The following is an 18239-nucleotide window of genomic DNA, read 5'->3' as shown; positions in this document are numbered from 1 at the left end:
TAAAAGTATGGAGGCCCCAGGATGGAGTGGGGTGAGTGCAGACCACGACTAGCAAGGAGGGGCTACTGTGAGAAGCTGGGTGAAGGGCTTGCGGGATTCAATTTACTCTGCGTTTAGAATCTGATTTCTTTAAGGGCCTGTGTCCTCTTGGCCACAGCAGAGATCCCTGCCTCCGGACAGTTCAGGTGGGAGAGCGCAACTCAGAGCTGGAGAGGGACGTGGGTCCATGGCTTGGCAGCTTTCTGACTGCCCTAGCCCCTACGCAAACCCAGGTCACTGACAGTCGAAAGCATATGGACGCGAGCTCGGGATCCAGCTCGCCCTCTGCGATACGTCCTTCCAGGTACTGCGTCAACACGCGGCGATTCTGCGCAGGCGTGGCCACGCTCGTGGGGGCGAGCAAGTCAGCTCTATCCCGGGCACTCTGCGCAGATGCGGCCCTGCCCACAATCTTGGGGGCGGACCCCGAAGGTCCACCCCGGCGTCCTTACGCAGGTGCGGCCCCGCCCACTGCTGCACGACCTCCCGAAGCTCGCTGTACCGCTAACAACCATGGCAGCCGTCAGGACTGTGGTGTCGCCGTGTTTGGCTACGGCCTCCGTTCTTGCGCAGCTCCCCGGCCGCCTGCGGCTTCTGCCTCCGGGCAGGTGGGCGATCTCCCCGCGCGCGGCCCTTCACGGCTCCACGCCGCGCTCCGGGGCCAGGGTCGCGCTGGTGAGTGGATGGTCCCGGCGGGCTATCGGCCAGAGAGAAGGTCGCAGGGTGGGTTCGGGCTCGCGGGAAACGGGAGTGCGTACCCCGCGTGACGCCTCTTTCTCCCCAGGTTTTGTCTGGATGCGGCGTCTACGACGGGACCGAGATCCACGAGGCCTCAGCGTAAGCCTTAGGGACACAGTCCTCGTTCCCGCCCGAGCCCTTGGGGGGGGTCTTTTCTCCTGAAACAGTTCGCCATTTAGAGAAAGTTTGCATTTTTAATACTTTTTCACGGATTAAAAGGACAGGTCAACCTGCAAAACGACACAACGTTAAAAAAAAAAAAATGTGTCCTGTGCAAAACGGAAGCAAAGGAAATTGAAAACACACTGTGATCTGTGTCCCTAGTAGTCCCCGGGTGGCTCAAATAGTGAAGCGCTTGGGTACTGGATTGGTGATTTAAATTTCCCAAGAAAGGCCTCGGGTCTACTTCTGATCTCCGCCTTGAAAACCCCGTGGAACATAGTTCTACCCTGCACACATGGGTCAGTTACTGAGTTGTCATCAGTTTGGTGGCAGCTAGCAACAGTCCCTCAGAGATGATTACTGAGTATTTTCTGCCTGCTGTTTTTCAGTACACGTTTCCCATGCAGTCATGTCACACCTCGTGTGCCCTGGAAATATTTTTGCTACAATATCTGGACTTGTTCCTATGCCATTAAATACTGGCAATGTGGTTTTTCATTTTGCGTTGTAACTCATGATCATTGAGCTCAAGAGTTTGAATTTGACTTGTAATTAAAATAATTTTTTAAAAGTTTTAGTTTTAAACTTTTTATTGTGAATCGAGTGAATGTTTACAGAGCAGATGGTCAGTTTTGCATTCAACAAATCACACACTTCATTCCATCTCATTGATTGCAATCCCCTTGGATGTAACACCACATGTGCCACTTTCGTCTCTTTGTATCTTTCCCATTTCTGTTCTTCCTTTCCCAGTCCTTCTGAATTTTGTCGTTGGATAATTGCTGCCGTTTTGATCTTGATTGGTTGACCATTCTCTGGTGTGTGTACCTTATTAATGTTGTTGTTCTTCCTCTATAGCTATCTATTGCTTGGCTGAAAATTGAGCCATGGGGGTGACTAAGGACCTCGGGGTATCATCAATTTCTGTCTGACCAGAAAGCCTGGCCTTTTTATGATTTTGGATTTTGTTCCACATGTTCTTCCACTGTATCCCACACCTTGCTATGTGATTCTTTTCAGAGCAGTTAGTAGTAGAAGCTGGGCACTATCTAGTTCTTCTGATCTCAGGGACTCCTGTGGTCCATTGGACTAATTGGTTCTAAACATTTTCAATTTTCATCACTCTTTCCTCTAGACAGGGAGAGACAAATAAGTGTACTTTAGCTTGCTGCTCATGAGTTTTTAATCCCAGTTGCTGTTCAACCAAAGTAGGGTATAAAACCTGACTTAATTTTATTTATTTTCACTTTTCATTGTGAATTGAGTGAAGGTTCACAGAGCCAATCATCAGTTTGACAGTCAACAAATCATATACTTTGTTTCATTACAATGATTTCAATATCCTCATGGACCATCAGTTGATAGTATTTACCTCTCTTCAGTTTTAACTCTTGCATTCCTCCCTGTGTCTTCTCCTACTGTCTTTCCTTTGTCACCCTCCCTTTTGTATATTGCCTTCCCTGTCAGCCAAGTTAACATGTTGACTTAATTTTAAAAGTATCTGAGCGTGTCCAGTAGGTTGCCCAGGTGACCAGCTTACAGTGTTCCCCAAGTAGTTCAGAATAAATTGGAGAGAGGAGAGTTAGGTGTCCTTTAGGGAATGTACTTGCAGTACCATTGTACTTCCTGTCCAGGAAGTTCAGGCCCTAATTGGTGCCCAGGCGCCTGAGGCTGGTGGCTCTACACAATAATGGCACTCTCCCCCCCATCAGCAGTGTGGCCCATGTGAGTGCTGGTGACACCACACAACAGTGAGTGTCACAGTGGCCTAAGGTAGTAGGAAGCAAAGAGCCAAAGGTGAGTTTCCTGGTGTGGGCTTGGGAAGGAGTGGAGGAAGAAGGGCATGGCTTGATGGCTTGACACCCTCCAGGCAGACATGTCAGGAAATGTCTGTGATGTCATGTAGCAGAACCAGGACACCTAGGCCAGATCCTAACTGCCAAGTCCTTACTGGAATCTTAGCAAGTTCTTCCACTCCCAGCTCTCAGTCTCCTCATCTGGGAATGGAACTACAGCGCCGTCTCAAGGCAGTGGGCAGTGAGTGGTCACACAGTGTTGCTTGGTACAGAGCAAGCTCTTAGTCAGTGCCTGCTGTTGTCATCACTAGAGACTCCCTTGGGCAGGGGGACTCCTTCCTGATCCTCTCATGTAGTCTTTCTCTCCCACCCCCCACCCCCGCCCCAAGGAAAAGTTGGGGAGAACTGAGCACTGAGCCTACGAAGCTTGTTAGCTGCTGTCAACTTGGCCCTGACTCAAGATGCCCCCATGCACAGTGGAGTGGAACACTGTGGTCCTGTGTCGTTCCATGATAGGTTGTGGTTTGGATTGTTGTGATCCCATAAGGTTTTCATTGGCCGACCTTTGGAGAAATAGATTTTCAAGCCTTTTTTCCTAATCTCTCAGCCTGGAAGCTCCAGTGAAACCTATTCAGCATAGCACCGCATAAACCTCCGCTGACAGACAGGTAGTGGCTACACATGAGGTGCATTGGACGGGATTGAACAGGGTTTCCCATGGGGAGGGTGAGAATTCAACCACAGAACCCTGTTGCTTGGTTGTCAAGCCTGCAGCTGCTGCCTCCTCACCCATGTAGTGCTCATTGGGAGGTGCTCACCTGTAGAGGACTGTAGGGGTTTGGCCTGTGAGAGGTCAGACTAGCCCCACTCACAGCCATCGGAAGTGGAGTCACAACCTGCCTTGGTACCAGCTTTGTCGCTCTGTGACGTGAGCAGGTCTATATCCCCTTTGTATGCTGAGATTTTTTGGGTACTTGTTAGCATGTGATTCTGTCTAGATCTCAGGTTGACAGTGAATGGGATTGATGAGTATTTGGGTTGCTGGCTTTAATGGCACTTAACTGAAATCCTGTCTTTGAAAATGATTAACATAACATTTCTGGGTTGGACATGTTGCTTGTTTTTTTTAAGTGACTCGATTTTTCAAATTTATTCAGATGGTAGAGCTGGGATTTCATAGCATGTCAGTGGCTTCCAAAGCCCACTACTCCCCTATTCCACCATTATAGAATGCTTCTTTAACGTGAGGGGATCAACAATGACTTTTTTTTTTTTTTTTAAATAAAACATTTTAGTGTGCATTGGATGAAGGTTTACAGAGAGCAGATGGTAGTTTTCCATTCAACAGCTCATACAGGTTTTGTTTGATGTCATTGATAGCAGTCCTCTCAATGAACCATCACTTAGCCTACTTCCTCCCTGTGGTTCCCATCTCTAGTCCTCCCTTCCTAACCTTACAGAGATTTGTTCTTGGAAAATGCGCTGTTACCTCCCTAGTGTTATCGTTCCCTTTATAGATTTGTCTGTTATTTGGTGGAAATTGAGCCATGAGGTAAATTCAGTTCAGACCTGAAGGGAGACTAAAGGTCATAGGCCGCAGGGTTCACTTTTGTGACAAATATTCCTGGTCTTGTTTGTGAATTTTGAGTTTTTCTCACCCTTTTCTCCCACTCTAGCCGGAACCTTCTAATGAAATCCCTTATAGAACAGATGAGAATGATAGCTGGACACCATCTAGAGTCAGGGTTGTGGAGACTGCTATTCCTGTGGTCTGTTAGTCCATTGGACTAATTCTTGGTCGGACATGTTTTAAAGCCATGTTTTTGGTCCATGTGCAGGATCCTGGTCCACCTGAGCCGCGGGGGTGCTGATGTTCAGATCTTTGCCCCGAATGCACCACAGATGCATGTGATTGACCACACAAAGGGGCAGCCTTCGGAGGGAGAGACCAGGTGAGTCACCCGTCCTGTCCTTGGCTGTGATGAATGGGCAGGATGGAGATTTGTTGAGAAGCTGGTCTGGAGTGCAGCCTGCACAGAGCAGCCTAGTCAGGTTGCTCTGGAGCCTGGGGTGAATCTGTGCGTCCCCATGAGCCGGTGCCATGGACGGCACAGATGACTTCTCATCTAGCATTTGTCTGAAAGGTGAGGTGAGGTTGAGCTGGTTGCCTCCCATGGAGCGCAGCTATCACACCCTCCGATCAGGGCTTGTAGTGCTTCCTGGCTGCCCCTCTCCATCAGTGTCTGCCCCACCGGTCCTTATACCCTTCCCAGAGTGTTGCTCTCCTGCTGAGTGCTGCAGACTGTCGCAGGCGCCATGTCGGTGTCTTCCCTCTGGGTGCAGACAATGCGTGGAATGATGGGAAAGAAGACACTGAAGTGTTAACCTCATCCCTGGCTCCAGCCCCTCTCTCCTCCCTCACCCCCAGTTAAAAGCCAAACCTGCCCCCTTTGCTCCACATGCCCTGCGTGGTGGTAGCTTCCTATGGTTGCCAGTCTGTAAGTTGTTTCATTCACCGTGCATCGTAGTGTCAGAACCTTTTGTTAGCTATGTAACTGATTCCCTGAACTAAATTCTGTCAGCTATAAACATGTGGAGTCTTTAAGTTTCATTGCCTAGGCCCTGGCAGAGGCAGAGAGGTTCATAAGAATTAACTGCAGGTCCTGAAATGCAATTCTAAAAGAATTCCAAAAACTGTTTCAGCCTAACATGGTTGGTACAGTAAGTGCAGCACCTTTCTTGGCAGTGACTTTGAACTCTGCTTCAGAGACACAAGTCCCCTCAGGTATGAACTTTGCTCCCTAAGCCAAAATCTTTGTGGAGAATATGTGTCTGTGCCTTTCAGTGGGAACAAGACTCTAGTCCCCTGCTTCCTCTTTACATCTTCCGTCTGTTCCCTGAACCGTTCTGTCCTTCCAGGAATGTTCTGACAGAATCAGCAAGGATTGCACGCGGCAAGATCACTGACCTGGCCAAGCTCCGTGCCGCTGACCATGATGCTGCCATCTTCCCGGGAGGATTTGGAGCAGCCAAAAACTTGTGCGTGTTTTGTACTTTGGGGTTCTTTGCTTTTTGTGAGGTGTGATAGATGAAACAACAACATGAGGGGCCTTTAGCGTCCAAACAATGTGTGCCCCTGCCATTAACGAGAAGACCACTTTAGATGTAGGGGCTCACTAGCATTTCTGCAGGACGTAAGTGTTTCTCACTGTTTGTCAAGTCTCTAAGGGGCACATCTCATCATTGATTGACACAGTCAATGGACCCCATTGTCACTGAGTACCCTGCACCACGTCATAGTCACCTCAAGCATGTTTGTACCTGGAAAACATCAGCTGTTCTGGAGAGCCCTGCACACACAAAGCTGCTTTTCCTGTTGACATGTTTTGCATGAGCTTCTTTGGAAGGAGTCGGGAGTCCTTCCTCCTTTTTGGTTTGTTATCTGGGCCGCAGTTGCTGGGACATGAGCTTGGGAGGTGACAGCACATCCTGCTGAGAGGTTCTCTGGGTTTCAGATCCCCCTTGATTGGCTCTGATGTCTCATTTCTGTCTCACGAAAGCACAGTTGGTATGGCTTCACTGTCCAGGGGCAGTCCCAGTCTGAGGGAGCTGAGGGTCTGTCTCCAGAAACGGACTTTTTAGTCTTGCCACATCTCTGGGATCATTAGCCTCAGCTGTTATCCTTCAGAAGGACAGGAAGCTGCCCATATGTTTGAAAGTTGTCTGAATCTGTTTGAGTGTGTGCTGAAGTGTAGTGAGTATCTGGATGGAAATGCAGCAGGGGGTCGAGCAATTCCCCTGCCTGTGGATAAGACTTCCCTGTCCCAGAGCAGGGTCTGGACCATATGTTCCAGGGTGGATTTTTGCTCCAGGGTCTCTGATAGGAGATGATCCCAGCAGAATCCTTGTGCTTAACCTGCCCACCAGGCTGCTTTTGAGTCCTGGGAATCTGCAGTTTTGATTATGGGTGTCCCTCCTCCCCTTCTGACTCCTGTCCTCCTTCCCTCATTTTTCCCATTTTGTTTTCCATCCCAGCATCCCTTCCTCATGGTCAGCATCCTTGACTCACTTGGTTGTTCCTCGATGTTGATGTGCTGATAACAGATTATTCTTTAAAGGTTACTCATAACCTCCCCATCCTAAATTTAGGCCACCCTCTCGGCTCTTCTGTTTTTGACTCTGGAAGCCCCCTGACTTTCTTGACTTGGTGCCATTTTGGAACTTCTCAGGTCTCCGGGCTGCGCCCCCTCACTGGTTCATCTCCTGTTTGTGGCTCACCCTTTTTGTGCCCCTAGGATTTTTATCTCTGCCTGTGGCTTCAGCTATCAATTCACAGAACTTTCACACCTAAATCTCAAGCAGCCATTCTTTGACGTGCATTTCAGCTGCCTGCTTGAATTTTGCCTCTGGCTAACTGCTAACTTGTTAATATATAAACCGCCATTTTGTAAACTGGTCTCATCTTCCTTCATGCTGCCCTCAATTGGCCTGTTGGCAAATTGCCTTTGTCACCCCAGCCTGCAGTAGCACAGTACTCTCCCGAGCTGTCTGTGGGGCCTCCCAGCTCTGGGGTTCCTGCACCCAGAGGCTTCTGATCCCATCCCTTCCTCACTCTGGAACCTTGAGCTCCCCCTGCCTGTGGGGTTTGGAATGGATTTCTCTCTCTGGGTTTGCTATTGTTGTAAAGTGCTCTTGAGTTGGTTCCAACTCGTAATGACCCTGTATAGGGTTTCTGAGGCTGTAAATCTTTATGGGAACATAACGCCTCATCTTTGTCTCATGGAGCGACTGGTGGGCTTGAACCATGGACCTTGTGGTTAGCAGCCATGTGCTTATCCTAAAGTACCACCAGGGCTCCTGTCTGGGTTTGAACGCTCCTTTTTCCAGTTCCTGTCAGTGTTCTTGCTCTTCTCTTCTGCCTGGGTAGTGGTTTCAGCCCTGAATGGAAACCGTCTTAACAAATTAATTGTACCTGACATTTTTTCCAGTACTTTCCCCAGGTCGTCTTCATCTTCACAGACTCCTGGGCGGGGAATAGGTAGAGAGTAACTACATCTGCTCATTTTTACTTCTAAAAGGTTAGATTCCAGGATCAGGTTTTTATCTTGGAAACAGGAGTCCTATTCGCAGGTGTCACCCTTACCTCTAACCTCTGGCAACTCCCCTGTTGAGTGGAAAGGCAGTCTAAAAACTTGATTAGGGCAGTGTCTCCCCAGCTTGGCTGACAATTAGCATCGTATTAACTTAAAGTTTAAGCACAGACTTGATACGAATTGAGGTTATTTGTCTTGGTGAGTTGTATCCTGGCAGTAAGTGAGCTAGCTGGCCTCAGATCTGAGCAGCTGAGCTTTTGTTCCTGTCTGGGCCTGGGGGAAAGCTCTCTTCCTGGCTTGCTAGCCTCATCCTAGGTGAACTTTCTAGAAGAAAGACAGCTCTTAATGGACCAGTCCTCTGCTGAGCTCCTATTATTACCCTCTAGGGCAGGCTTTCTCTGGGTAGCAGTTGTTGATGGTATTTGTGTGTGTGTGTGGTTATGTGATAATGCAAGTGGTGACAGATTTATTGTGGAAATTCAGTTTATCTTCGTCTGATCCTCAGACTCCCTATCTGGCCACTGTTAACCAGTTTCTTGTGTGTATTTCAGAGAGATTCTGTGTACATGGGTAGGTTACAAATTTAACCAAATGGTAGCATCTTAAACTCACTGTCCTGTACTTTGTATTGGCCTGAGCCTCTTAGTGATGCCAGAACACAGTGACCACGAGTTGGGGGCTTTAAAGAACAGAAGTGTCTTGTTTTATAGTTCCAGAGGCTAGAAGTCTGAGTCATTGTCTTGGTTGTGTCGATTCCGTCTATGGCCACCTAATTTCTGGTGTCTGCTGGCAATCCTTGGCATCCCTGGACTTGCAGGTGCATCTGTCTCCACCGTGTCACGTGGCATCTTTCTTCTCCCTGTTTGTGTCTCTCTGGCTATTCTCTGTTTATACAACACCACTCAGAAGGGATTAAGGAGCACTGGTAGCAAAGTGGGTTGCTAACTACAAAGTGAGCAGTTAGAGTCCACCAGCAACTTAGTGGAAGAAAGATGAGGCTTTTTGCTCCCATGAAGATTTACAGGCTTGGAAACTTTATATAGGGTTGCTTTGAGTCTGAATTGATTCCACAGCACACAACCACCACTACCACTCAGAAGGAATTAGATTTAGGACCCACTCTGCTTCAGATGACACAACCTTACTTGCAGGAAGCAAAGAAGTACTTAATAAACATCAAATACTACAGCCTTCAGTGGTTTGCACCGCCATGTAAAGAATATGAATGTTTTCTCACAACTGAACCAGTAAATAATATCATGATAAATGGAAAAAATATTGAAGTTGTCAAAGATTTCACATTACTTGTATCCACATTTAACATTCATGGAAACAGATGTTAAGAAATCAAATGACATATTACATTAGGCAAATTTACTGCAAAAAAACCTTTTTAAAGTGTTAAAGAGCACAGATTTCTAGCAAAATGGCTGGCTAGGCAGGCACACTAGAGGGACTCTTTACAACAAAGATATGGGAGACAAAATACAACAGACACAGATGAAAATTCTGCACCTCTCTAACCTGAACTTCAAGAAGAAAGGTTAGAGGGGTGGATGTAGCGCTTACTTGAGGAGAGGCCAAGGAGGGATTGTGAGAGAGGAAAACTGACTGGTGAACTGCTGACCAGATGCAGCTGGATCCTCTTCTGAGCAGCTTTGGCAGCAGAGGGAGGCCTGGCAGAGTAGATTTGCGTGGGTAAAAGAAAAGGTGTGATTTGTTCTTTTCCCTCATGCTCCCCTGGTGACCAGAAGTGTGGACAGCTCCTACTTTTATCCACCCCCAGTGCTGACTCTGTTCTCTGGGAATTTGGAGCTACATGATTGGGAGCCACACCAGCATGAGATGGGGGCTGGCTGCACTCTTGGTGTACTGCTTTTGTGCCTGGATTCAAGTAGGCTTAGCTCCAGAACTATAAAACCCACAGTGTCACCAGACTAGCCTTTAACTAGTAATATTGCCTCCAGCTTCCCTGTGGTCCTAACAGACAGTGCAACCAGCTCCATCAAGGGCCCCTATTAACTACTTCCAGATTGAGGGGCCTGAACATAGATAACACCAAGGTCAATAGGAACTTCATATAGGACCAGGAACGCTGCTGTCACATCCTTACCACAAGCACCTCATGAGTTCCTTGAATTTCAGGAACCCCCAGAGATTACTCCTCTCCTGATCCTGCATTGTTTGTTTTTACAAATACAACAACTTCACAATATGCCAATGACAACAGACATTTGTAGCTCCCACAAACAAACGAGAATAGCTCAGACAAATGACCAAGATGCTGAGCCAGAAAATGTTTCTGAAGAAGAAAATGTAATGGAGCAAACTGAAAAAGAATTCAAAAGAATAATAATTGGGTACCTTCAGTGGCTCAATAGAACGCTAAAGGACAAGCAAGGAGAACACAATGAAACTTTTAGAAGAATTCGGGAAAACACTACAAGAACAGAAAGACAAAGTAAATGCAAATTTTGAAACAGTACAAAACCTGTAATTAGAAATCCAGAAGATTAATACTAAGATCTCAGAAATGGATAATACATTGAAAGGGCAAAGGAGTAGATGTGAAACAAGGGAAGCTCAAAATTAGTGACCTTGAAGAGAAACCTCTTAATACTAGTATGCTAGAAGAACATTCAGAAAAAAAAAAAAAGAAAAATCTGAAGAGAGCCTAAGAGTTATATAGGATATCATGAAAAGGAACAACTTCTGGGTAATAGGAATTCCAGAACAAAGAGACAACCATGGAGAAAATCGTCTTAACAGTTGTTGGAAGAAAACTTCCCTGACATCATGAAAGATGAGAAGATAAGCATACAAGAAGCAGAATGAACCCCAAACAGGATAGATCCCAAAAGAAAACTACCAAGACATATCATAATCAAACTTTCCAAGATTAAAGACAAGAAAAGATCAGCTCAGGAAAAATGAAAAGTTTCCCACAAACGAGAGACAATAAGACTCTGATTTCTTAGCAGAAACCATGCAGGCAAGAAGGCAATGGGATGACATTTACAAAACTCAGAAAGAAAAAAAATTATCAACTAAGAATCATACCCAGCAAAGCTGTCCCTCAAATACTACAACAAAATTAGGACATTTCTTGATAAACAGAAATTAAAGGAATTTGCATTGACCAGACCAACTTTACAAAAAATGCTAAAGGATGTTCTTTGGACTAAAAACCAACAATAGCAAACAACCTGAGATTACCATATGTGATAACACCACCCAGACCTCACCCCACATATAAAAGTATTTAAAGTAAAACAAACCTATGAGACTGAAAATAGGGACTCAGATATCAATGTATAGTGAAGACAACTTCAAAGCAAAAAGAGGTAATAGTGTAGATACAGAACTTCCAAATGGTAAGGAAGTCAAGTAGATTTCAGGACAAAACAGATTGTTATTTTAAGCAGGGGAAAAAAATTAATAAATTTCAGGATAACTTCAAAGACAATGAATACACCCATACATCAAAATAAAAAAAGAGGAAAATCAGAAGAAAGATTTAGCAAACATTAACACAACAGAAATGAGAATGACAATAAAACCTACAAATGAACTCAGCATAGAAAATTATGTGGAACAAAGAACTTAGCAGCACCACAAAACCCAGAAAAATGACATAAATGCATACCTATTGAAGGAGCTCTGGTAGCGTAGTGGTTATGAATCGGGCTGCGAACCGCAAGGTCAGCAGTTCGAAACTACCAGCTGTTCCATGGGAGAAAGATGAGGCTTTCTGCTCCTGTAAAGATTTACAGCCTCAGAAACCCTGTACAGGGTCACTATGAGTCAGAACCGACTTGACGGCACCTAACAACAACAATAACAACTTTAATTGTGTTTATATAATTCTTTTTGGAACTCCTTTTTGTGCTTTCTTACCTGTTCTCCTGCATTTTGACTCTCTATGTGCATACGTAAAGCTTTGTCTTGGTGTGGGGGTGGGGCAGACTGAAGCCCTTCTTGCCCTCAGTTCTCCCTCCTGTGCCCCACTTCCTGTGCTTTCCTGCAGTCAGTGACACCTGCACACAGGTGCCGGTCTGTGTGCATTCCCGTGTCTCACGTGTGTAGGTCAGCCCTGGAGGGGGAGGGGAGGGGAGGGAACTGAAGCCTGTGTGTGGAGGGCCGGGTGGCAGTGCCTCTGACAAGGCTTTTCTCTCCTGGCCACTGGGAAGAGGGGCTGGAGCAGTGTGTGTAGGTGACCTGGCCGTGGCACTCTCTGAGGGGGCTTTTCTCGTGGCAGGAGCACGTTTGCTGTGGACGGGAAGGACTGCAAAGTCAACAGTGATGTGGAACGTGTCCTGAAGGAATTTCATGGTGCTGGGAAGCCCATCGGGTGTGTATGCCCTGGGGTCTGATGAGGTTGGGTGTTGAGGTCAGGCAACATTGGAGGGAGGATGTGGCCTGAGGACCAATGGCCTGTGGTGCTAAGTTGGACCTGCTGCTCTGGGCTCCACCTCTCTGGGTTGTGTGCTTTTAAACCCCCACCCGACCCATTTTGTTTAACTGAGGGAATTTCACAAAACATCCCAGTTGCTTGCAGCCTAGAATATTTTGTCTTTGTGGGGGCACATCACTTTTCCTGATGACTCTCAGGAAAGCGGGGTGCTCCATCTCCCCATTGGCAGGCCTATGGTCTGCCAGCATCCCAGAGTGTCAGCAGCCAACCCCTTCTTGCCCAGCCCCCATGGGTCAGATTCCCTACATCATAGCCCTCACCCCTGGAGTGTCCTCACTTGCTCTGTCATGGGTCATCCGTTACAGGTGATGCGCACAGCATTCCAGGCTGCTGCCTCATCCACAGGGACCATGCACTGGGTGTCCTCCCATACACAGGTGGCACCTGCTCAGACTGATGCAGACTTACCCATGTGGGAGCCACCTTGTGACTCTCTAAGCCAGTGGGCCTGGGAAGGAGGCCTCTCAGCTTCTGTTCTCAGCTTCTCTCAGCTTCTCTAAGCTGGGCATGGTGCCCCTCCTGGGCTGAGCAGGGCACACACACACAAACACACACATATCAGCAGGACAGTGATGTTACTAGGCTGATACCTTCATCTGCTTCCTATTTGTATGATCACAAACCAAGAAAGAACAAGGCCATGCATGGTACAGTCCTCTGACTGTTCCCTGCTGGCCATGCTATCTTCTCCAAAACCTTTAGTTATCCCTTGCCACATCCTGCGCTGTTCCCCAAGCTTGGCTGGCTTGGTGTTCACCACAGTCCAGGCTCCCTGAGGCTGCACAGATGGCCTCAGCCTCTGGTCCCTGAGCTGGGGTTTGTCAGCATTGTGCAGCACCTCATATGTGCATCCCGGCACACAGATCCAGCCAGGTTGCTCAGGGACAGTGCTCGGGAAGGAGGCTGGGCCCTGCAGCAGCAGCCCACCAGTCGAGGAGAGGGAGCTGTGTTTCTTCCATCTCCCTGGAAGCACCGGTGCTGACCCTGCTGTTGTGACTGAGTGAAGCACGACCAGACATGACAATTTGAGCAGCCCAGGTGTGGAGGCACACCTTTCACCTGAGCTCATTTCTGTCCAGGGCTGACAGGGAGCAGAGTAGACAACGTCACTCTGTCCATCGGTCCGTAGGAAGGCTACATTAGGCTACTTGGGATGGTTTCCTTGCCTTTCACTTTCTAGAAGGGAGGATTTTTTTTTTTTTTTTTGGTTGCTGCGGCCATGCTGAGTTGACCTCTCAAAGTCACTGAACCTACCTGCCTTGTTTCACCCTCTCCCCACTCCCAGCCTGCAGGCAGTGTACAGGGGGAATTTGGAAGGGTTCTGCTGGTCCACTGAGTGTGTCAGGACCACAATGTCAGAACCAATTCTGTCTCCACAGCCTGATCTCGATGCAGCTGCCCCCACACCCATGGTCCCATCAGTGTGGTGGGCCCCTTGCTTGTTCCCGAATGTCTCTGATGGGCTTCAGGCCTTGACACAGGATATGCTCCTTCTTGTGATGTGTGTTCTCTCCATTGGGCCAGAGTCCAGGTCTCTGAATTCCAGTGATTTCAGTTGTTTGAGACTTCAATACGTAATTAATAGGGCTTCCTTCAGCAATTTCCACCTGGGCTTTTGAAAGGGTCATGACAATCAGATAAGACCCTCAGGCCTGTTTGAGACAAGCTAGGAGAAGGAATTGCTAGGGGAGGACAGGAGAGTCAGATTGCCTTGAGCAGGAGCAGGTGGGAAGTGGGGACTGCCAGGAGCTCCCTCTCCATTGCCCTGTCCACAGTTAATGTGCCATTTCTTGCCCTGTTGTCTAAGCACATGGATCAGGGCAGAACTGATCACCAGTGGGTTTCTGGTGACCATGGGTGACGGTTAACTGGATGAAAGGGGCTTAGGAGCTTCTTGTCACTGAGGGCAAAGTATAGAAGGGGCTTTGATGAGTAACAGCTACGGAACCTTCCTTGAGGCAGGCTTTCAGCCGCCTGCCCTCTGCTTCCATTGGCAGACCTGAGCTGGACAGACACCTACCTGTTCAGATGCCCCGCAGCAGATGTCCTGGCAGACCTGTGTGCTCCTCAAGGAACTCCCTGTTAGGAGAGACCTGGTGTCCTCTCTCTGTGTGTATGTGTGCCCTAAAGAAGGTCCCCTGGCTAACCACAGGGAACAAAGCTGTGGTTAGTGATTGCATTGTAACAGAACCCTCCAGAGCTTAGCTGGAGCTAAACACATGGCAGCTATTGCTGTTACTGCTTGATTCCTGGGAGTGGACTGAGGCCCTGGGGAGCTACTGTGGCTGTACTGGGTCCAGAATGGCCAGGAGGGCTCAGTGGACTGGCTGTGAGACCCCTACCTGCTCTGTGGCCCTCCTCCCTGTGGCAGTGCATTGCATACCTCAGTCTCCCCACATGGAGCTCAGAGGCCACAATACTCCTCCCACCACATTCCTGCTCTCACAGCCCAGGGCAGCCAGCCCCAATGGGATAAAGTGGGCCCTTCTGCTTGGAGAGACGTGGTCCTGTGAGTGCCTGTCCATCACCCATGTTAACCTGCTGACTTCTACCCCTTCTACCCCTTCCAGCCTGTGCTGCATCGCACCCGTCCTTGCAGCCAGAGTGCTGCGGGGTGTGGAGGTCACCGTGGGCCACGAGCAGGAGGAAGGTGGCAAGTGGCCTTACGCTGGTACTGCAGAGGCCATCAAAGCCCTGGGTGCCAGGCACTGTGTGAAGGACGTGACCATATCCTTTCTGGCAGCTGGGGGCACCAGGATCTGGTCTGGGCCGTCTTCTTGCTGACAGAGCTGGCCCTTGGTGCCCTCACAGTACAGCTGGTGCATGTGTCACAGACACATGCTTGGTTCTCCCGGGAGGGCTGTCACTTCTGTGCCGCTTCTGTGGCACTTGTTCAACGAGGGGTCCAACCAGCACCAATAAGTGGGGCCTTCACGATTGACATGCTGGTGCTGAGCTTGTGAAACCAGTGTCTGCCCATAAGATTGCTGGTTTCTCTCCTGCTCCAAGTGTATTTTCCTCAGTCAGGGTTCTTTTGAGAAACGACCAGTAAGATGCCAGGAGGCTTCAAAAGGTGCATGGAAAACTTGTATTTTAATTGTTTTACCACATACTTCTGCAGCCCCCTTGTATATTTAGAGAGAGAGACATAAGGAGATGTGAGAAGACATGAGACTCATTTACTTCAGGGCATGCTATTGTGAGGACTGGCACATAAAAGCCAGAGGTCAGGCAGCAGGCTGGAAACTCCTGCAGGCTTGTGTCCCAGGCTAGGTCAGGCAGTGTAAAGAGCATGGAGCAAGGGAGTTTTAGCAGGACGTGGAGTGTGATTTATAGTGTGGAGACAGCACACGCTCTTAGTTCTTCAAGCCTTCAGCGATCCGGTGAGGCCCGTCATAGAGATGGATCTGCTTTATTTAAGGCTTAGTCAGAATCTGGACCAGTGTTTTAGGAGCCCTGGTGGTACAGTGGGTTAAACACTGGCTTGCTTACCACTAGGTTGGCAGTTTTAACCCACCAGCCTCTCTGTGGGAGAAAGATGAGGCTGTCTGCTCCCACAAAGATTGACATCCTCAAAAACCTCATCAAGCAGTTCTTGTCTATCTTACAGGGTTGTTGTGAGTCAGAACCAGCACCACGGCAGTGGGTTGAGTGGTTGTTAGACCAGCATTTGACCAAGTTGACATGTTAACCATCACAGGATGCCGGTTGCCTAAAAAGTAGTATAAGCAGCTGGAAAACACGCCCCTGCTGCAAAGGAACCTGCCTGAGGGAGACTTTCTCCCAGTTTGGTGTGACGCTGAGGATAAGGTTAAAACTGGTCATTTGGGAACAGGGGCCCGGAGCTGAAATTTTCCCTCAGGTTCATGTTGTGAAGTGCAGTCAAGTTAGTTCTGACTCGTAGTGACCCTGTATAGGGGTTACCAAGGAGCAGCTTGGTGGATTTAAACAGCTGACCTTGTGATTCACAATCCAATGCTGATCCTGCAGCGCCACACCAGGAGTCCACGTTAGTTGACAGTTTCTTTCCATAACTTCTGCTCACGAAGCCCACGTGGACCAGAAAAACAAAGTGGTCACCACCCCCGCCTTCATGTGTGAGACTGCACTCCACCACATCCACGACGGGCTCGGGGCCATGGTGCGGAAGGTGCTAGAACTTGCCGGAAAGTGACCGCTCTTTACTATCTCTTCAGTTCCCCTGAACATGGCAAGAATATGTTTTGCTGCTTGAATATGTAGGTGTTAGAAACGACCTAGAGAAGGAGCCCTGTGGTCATGCTTGTGCCAAGATTTGTAGGAGTTGTCCTCTTCAGCTGGGCCTCATTTGCTTTCATTCTTAAGAGGGTGGCAGAGTTCACTGCCCAAGTGCGCAGCTGGCCACTCACTCTCGGAGCTGTGAGGAGCTGTCATGATTTGATTCACCATGTGCATCCACAATAAAGGTCTGAGCCAGCTTTTCTGTGAGGGGAGTAGGGGAGAGGGATACTATCCTACAGTCTTAGTTTAACTTGGTTCCTGATACTGTGTGTTTGAAAGAAAGTTACTTGAAGTTTGTAGGTCTAATAATAATAAGTTTGTATGTCTAAATAGCTTTGGTGGTGGCTGGAGATCCTGTTTGTGATCTGGTGTGGATCCTGATGAATACAGTGAGGGGATTTCTGCAGCAGACAGCCCCTTAGCCCAACAAATAAATTCCTTCCCCAAATGGAAACTTTTAGCTGTGACATTTCAGGCCTTCTGAAACTGGTAAATGAGGAATATAGTACGGTTTCTTTCTTGAAATGGTCTCAGTTCTCTTAATTCTCAGGAAGAAAGGGCAATTACAGATACTTAGTCTCCACAGCAGCACTGCCCATGGTGATTGTAAAGTTAATCCCTGGCCAGGAAACAGACCCTTAGAGGCGATGGATGAAGAAGGAAGAATAAAGTCTGTCATGCTAGCATCGCACATTTGTCTCATTCTCTTGTGCTCTCTGTCCTGGGGAAGACATGCCAAGGGTTGGGGGCCTTGTGCCCACACACCTATCACACCAGTGTGGAATACTCTCCCTTCTGGTCTGTCTGGTCATTGCGCAGAGAGGTCCTGCCCCACTACACTGGTACCCAGTGGCAGTGGATCCTGCAGGTGCAGAGTTCGGTTCTGTTTTTAAGCAAGGTGCTCTGTGTTGGTGCAGCCACATGGTTCAGTCCATCCACTTCAGCAGATTTTTCTTCCACACTTAAAACTGATGTCAGGCCCTGAGGTGAGCCTGGAGCTACAAAAGTGCACACAGACCCTACTCCTGTTTTGTGCTCCCCATTGCATTGGACTTTGTCTCACTGCCTCAGTCCCACTTCTTTTGTATAACTTTATAAAAACTAGAAGCCACTGCCATGGAGTCAGTTCAGACTCATAGCAAGCTTGTAGACTAGAGCAGAGCTGCCTCGTAGTTCACAAGGCTGTGCAACAGCCTTCTCCTGGGGAGCAGCTGGGGAGTTTGAACCACCAGCCTTTTGGTGATCAGCCAAGCTCCTTTATAAGATAATGTTATCAATCCAGCCTCTCGAATGAATGTCTCTAGGGCCCTTGGGAAGACTTCACAGAGCTTCCCAGGAGCCACAACTGTTCAGTGGCTGCCACTGGAGACCTAGGGAACCGCTGAAGTCCCCACACAGCTCCACCCCAGGGGTTTGTGCCCACTCAGTTTGGGTATTCTTAGACACGGTGGGAGCTTACCCATAAAGCCTTTTAAGTGTAACTAGCAATGCAGCCCTGGTGTGGCGCTATAGGAGAAACACTGGACTGCAAGGTCAATTTGAACTGAAAGGTGGCAGTTCAAACCCAGCAGTCTGTCCTTGGAAAATTCCCATTCAGCTTCGCTATGAGTTGGAACTGACTCAACAGCACTTAACCACCGCCACAAGCAGGAGTCCCTGGGTGGTGTACACACTTAA

The 18239-nt window shown here is 48.3% G+C and overlaps 1 protein-coding gene across 1 annotated transcript; it reads left to right on the top strand.

The window, feature by feature from the left end:
- Positions 1 to 293: 293 nt before the first annotated feature.
- Positions 294 to 16476, top strand: LOC102835559 (chromosome unknown open reading frame, human C21orf33). Its single transcript, XM_006876809.1, has 8 exons — positions 294 to 495; positions 560 to 714; positions 824 to 876; positions 4574 to 4687; positions 5655 to 5774; positions 12087 to 12179; positions 14873 to 15029; positions 16348 to 16476. The coding sequence occupies exons 1-8, from the start codon at positions 294 to 296 to the stop codon at positions 16474 to 16476; spliced, it is 1023 nt and encodes a 340-aa protein (XP_006876871.1).
- The last annotated feature ends 1763 nt before the right edge of the window (positions 16477 to 18239 follow it).

The sequence above is a fragment of the Chrysochloris asiatica genome, unplaced genomic scaffold, assembly GCF_000296735.1.
Source record: "Chrysochloris asiatica unplaced genomic scaffold, ChrAsi1.0 scaffold00415, whole genome shotgun sequence".
In the NCBI taxonomy this organism is placed as follows: Eukaryota; Metazoa; Chordata; class Mammalia; order Afrosoricida; family Chrysochloridae; genus Chrysochloris; species Chrysochloris asiatica.
The sequence above is the reverse complement of the archived record's forward strand: the minus strand, read 5'-3'. Positions and strand labels throughout refer to the sequence as shown.

Bases quoted from the DNA above. Each gene is read 5' to 3' on its own strand.
- LOC102835559 (XM_006876809.1), top strand. From the start codon at position 294: ATGGACGCGAGCTCGGGATCCAGCTCGCCCTCTGCGATACGTCCTTCC. The intron at 496-559 runs GTGCGGCCCCGC...CAACCATGGCAG, and splicing joins ACCCCGGCGTCCTTACGCAG to CCGTCAGGACTGTGGTGTCG. The intron at 715-823 runs GTGAGTGGATGG...CTTTCTCCCCAG, and splicing joins CCGGGGCCAGGGTCGCGCTG to GTTTTGTCTGGATGCGGCGT.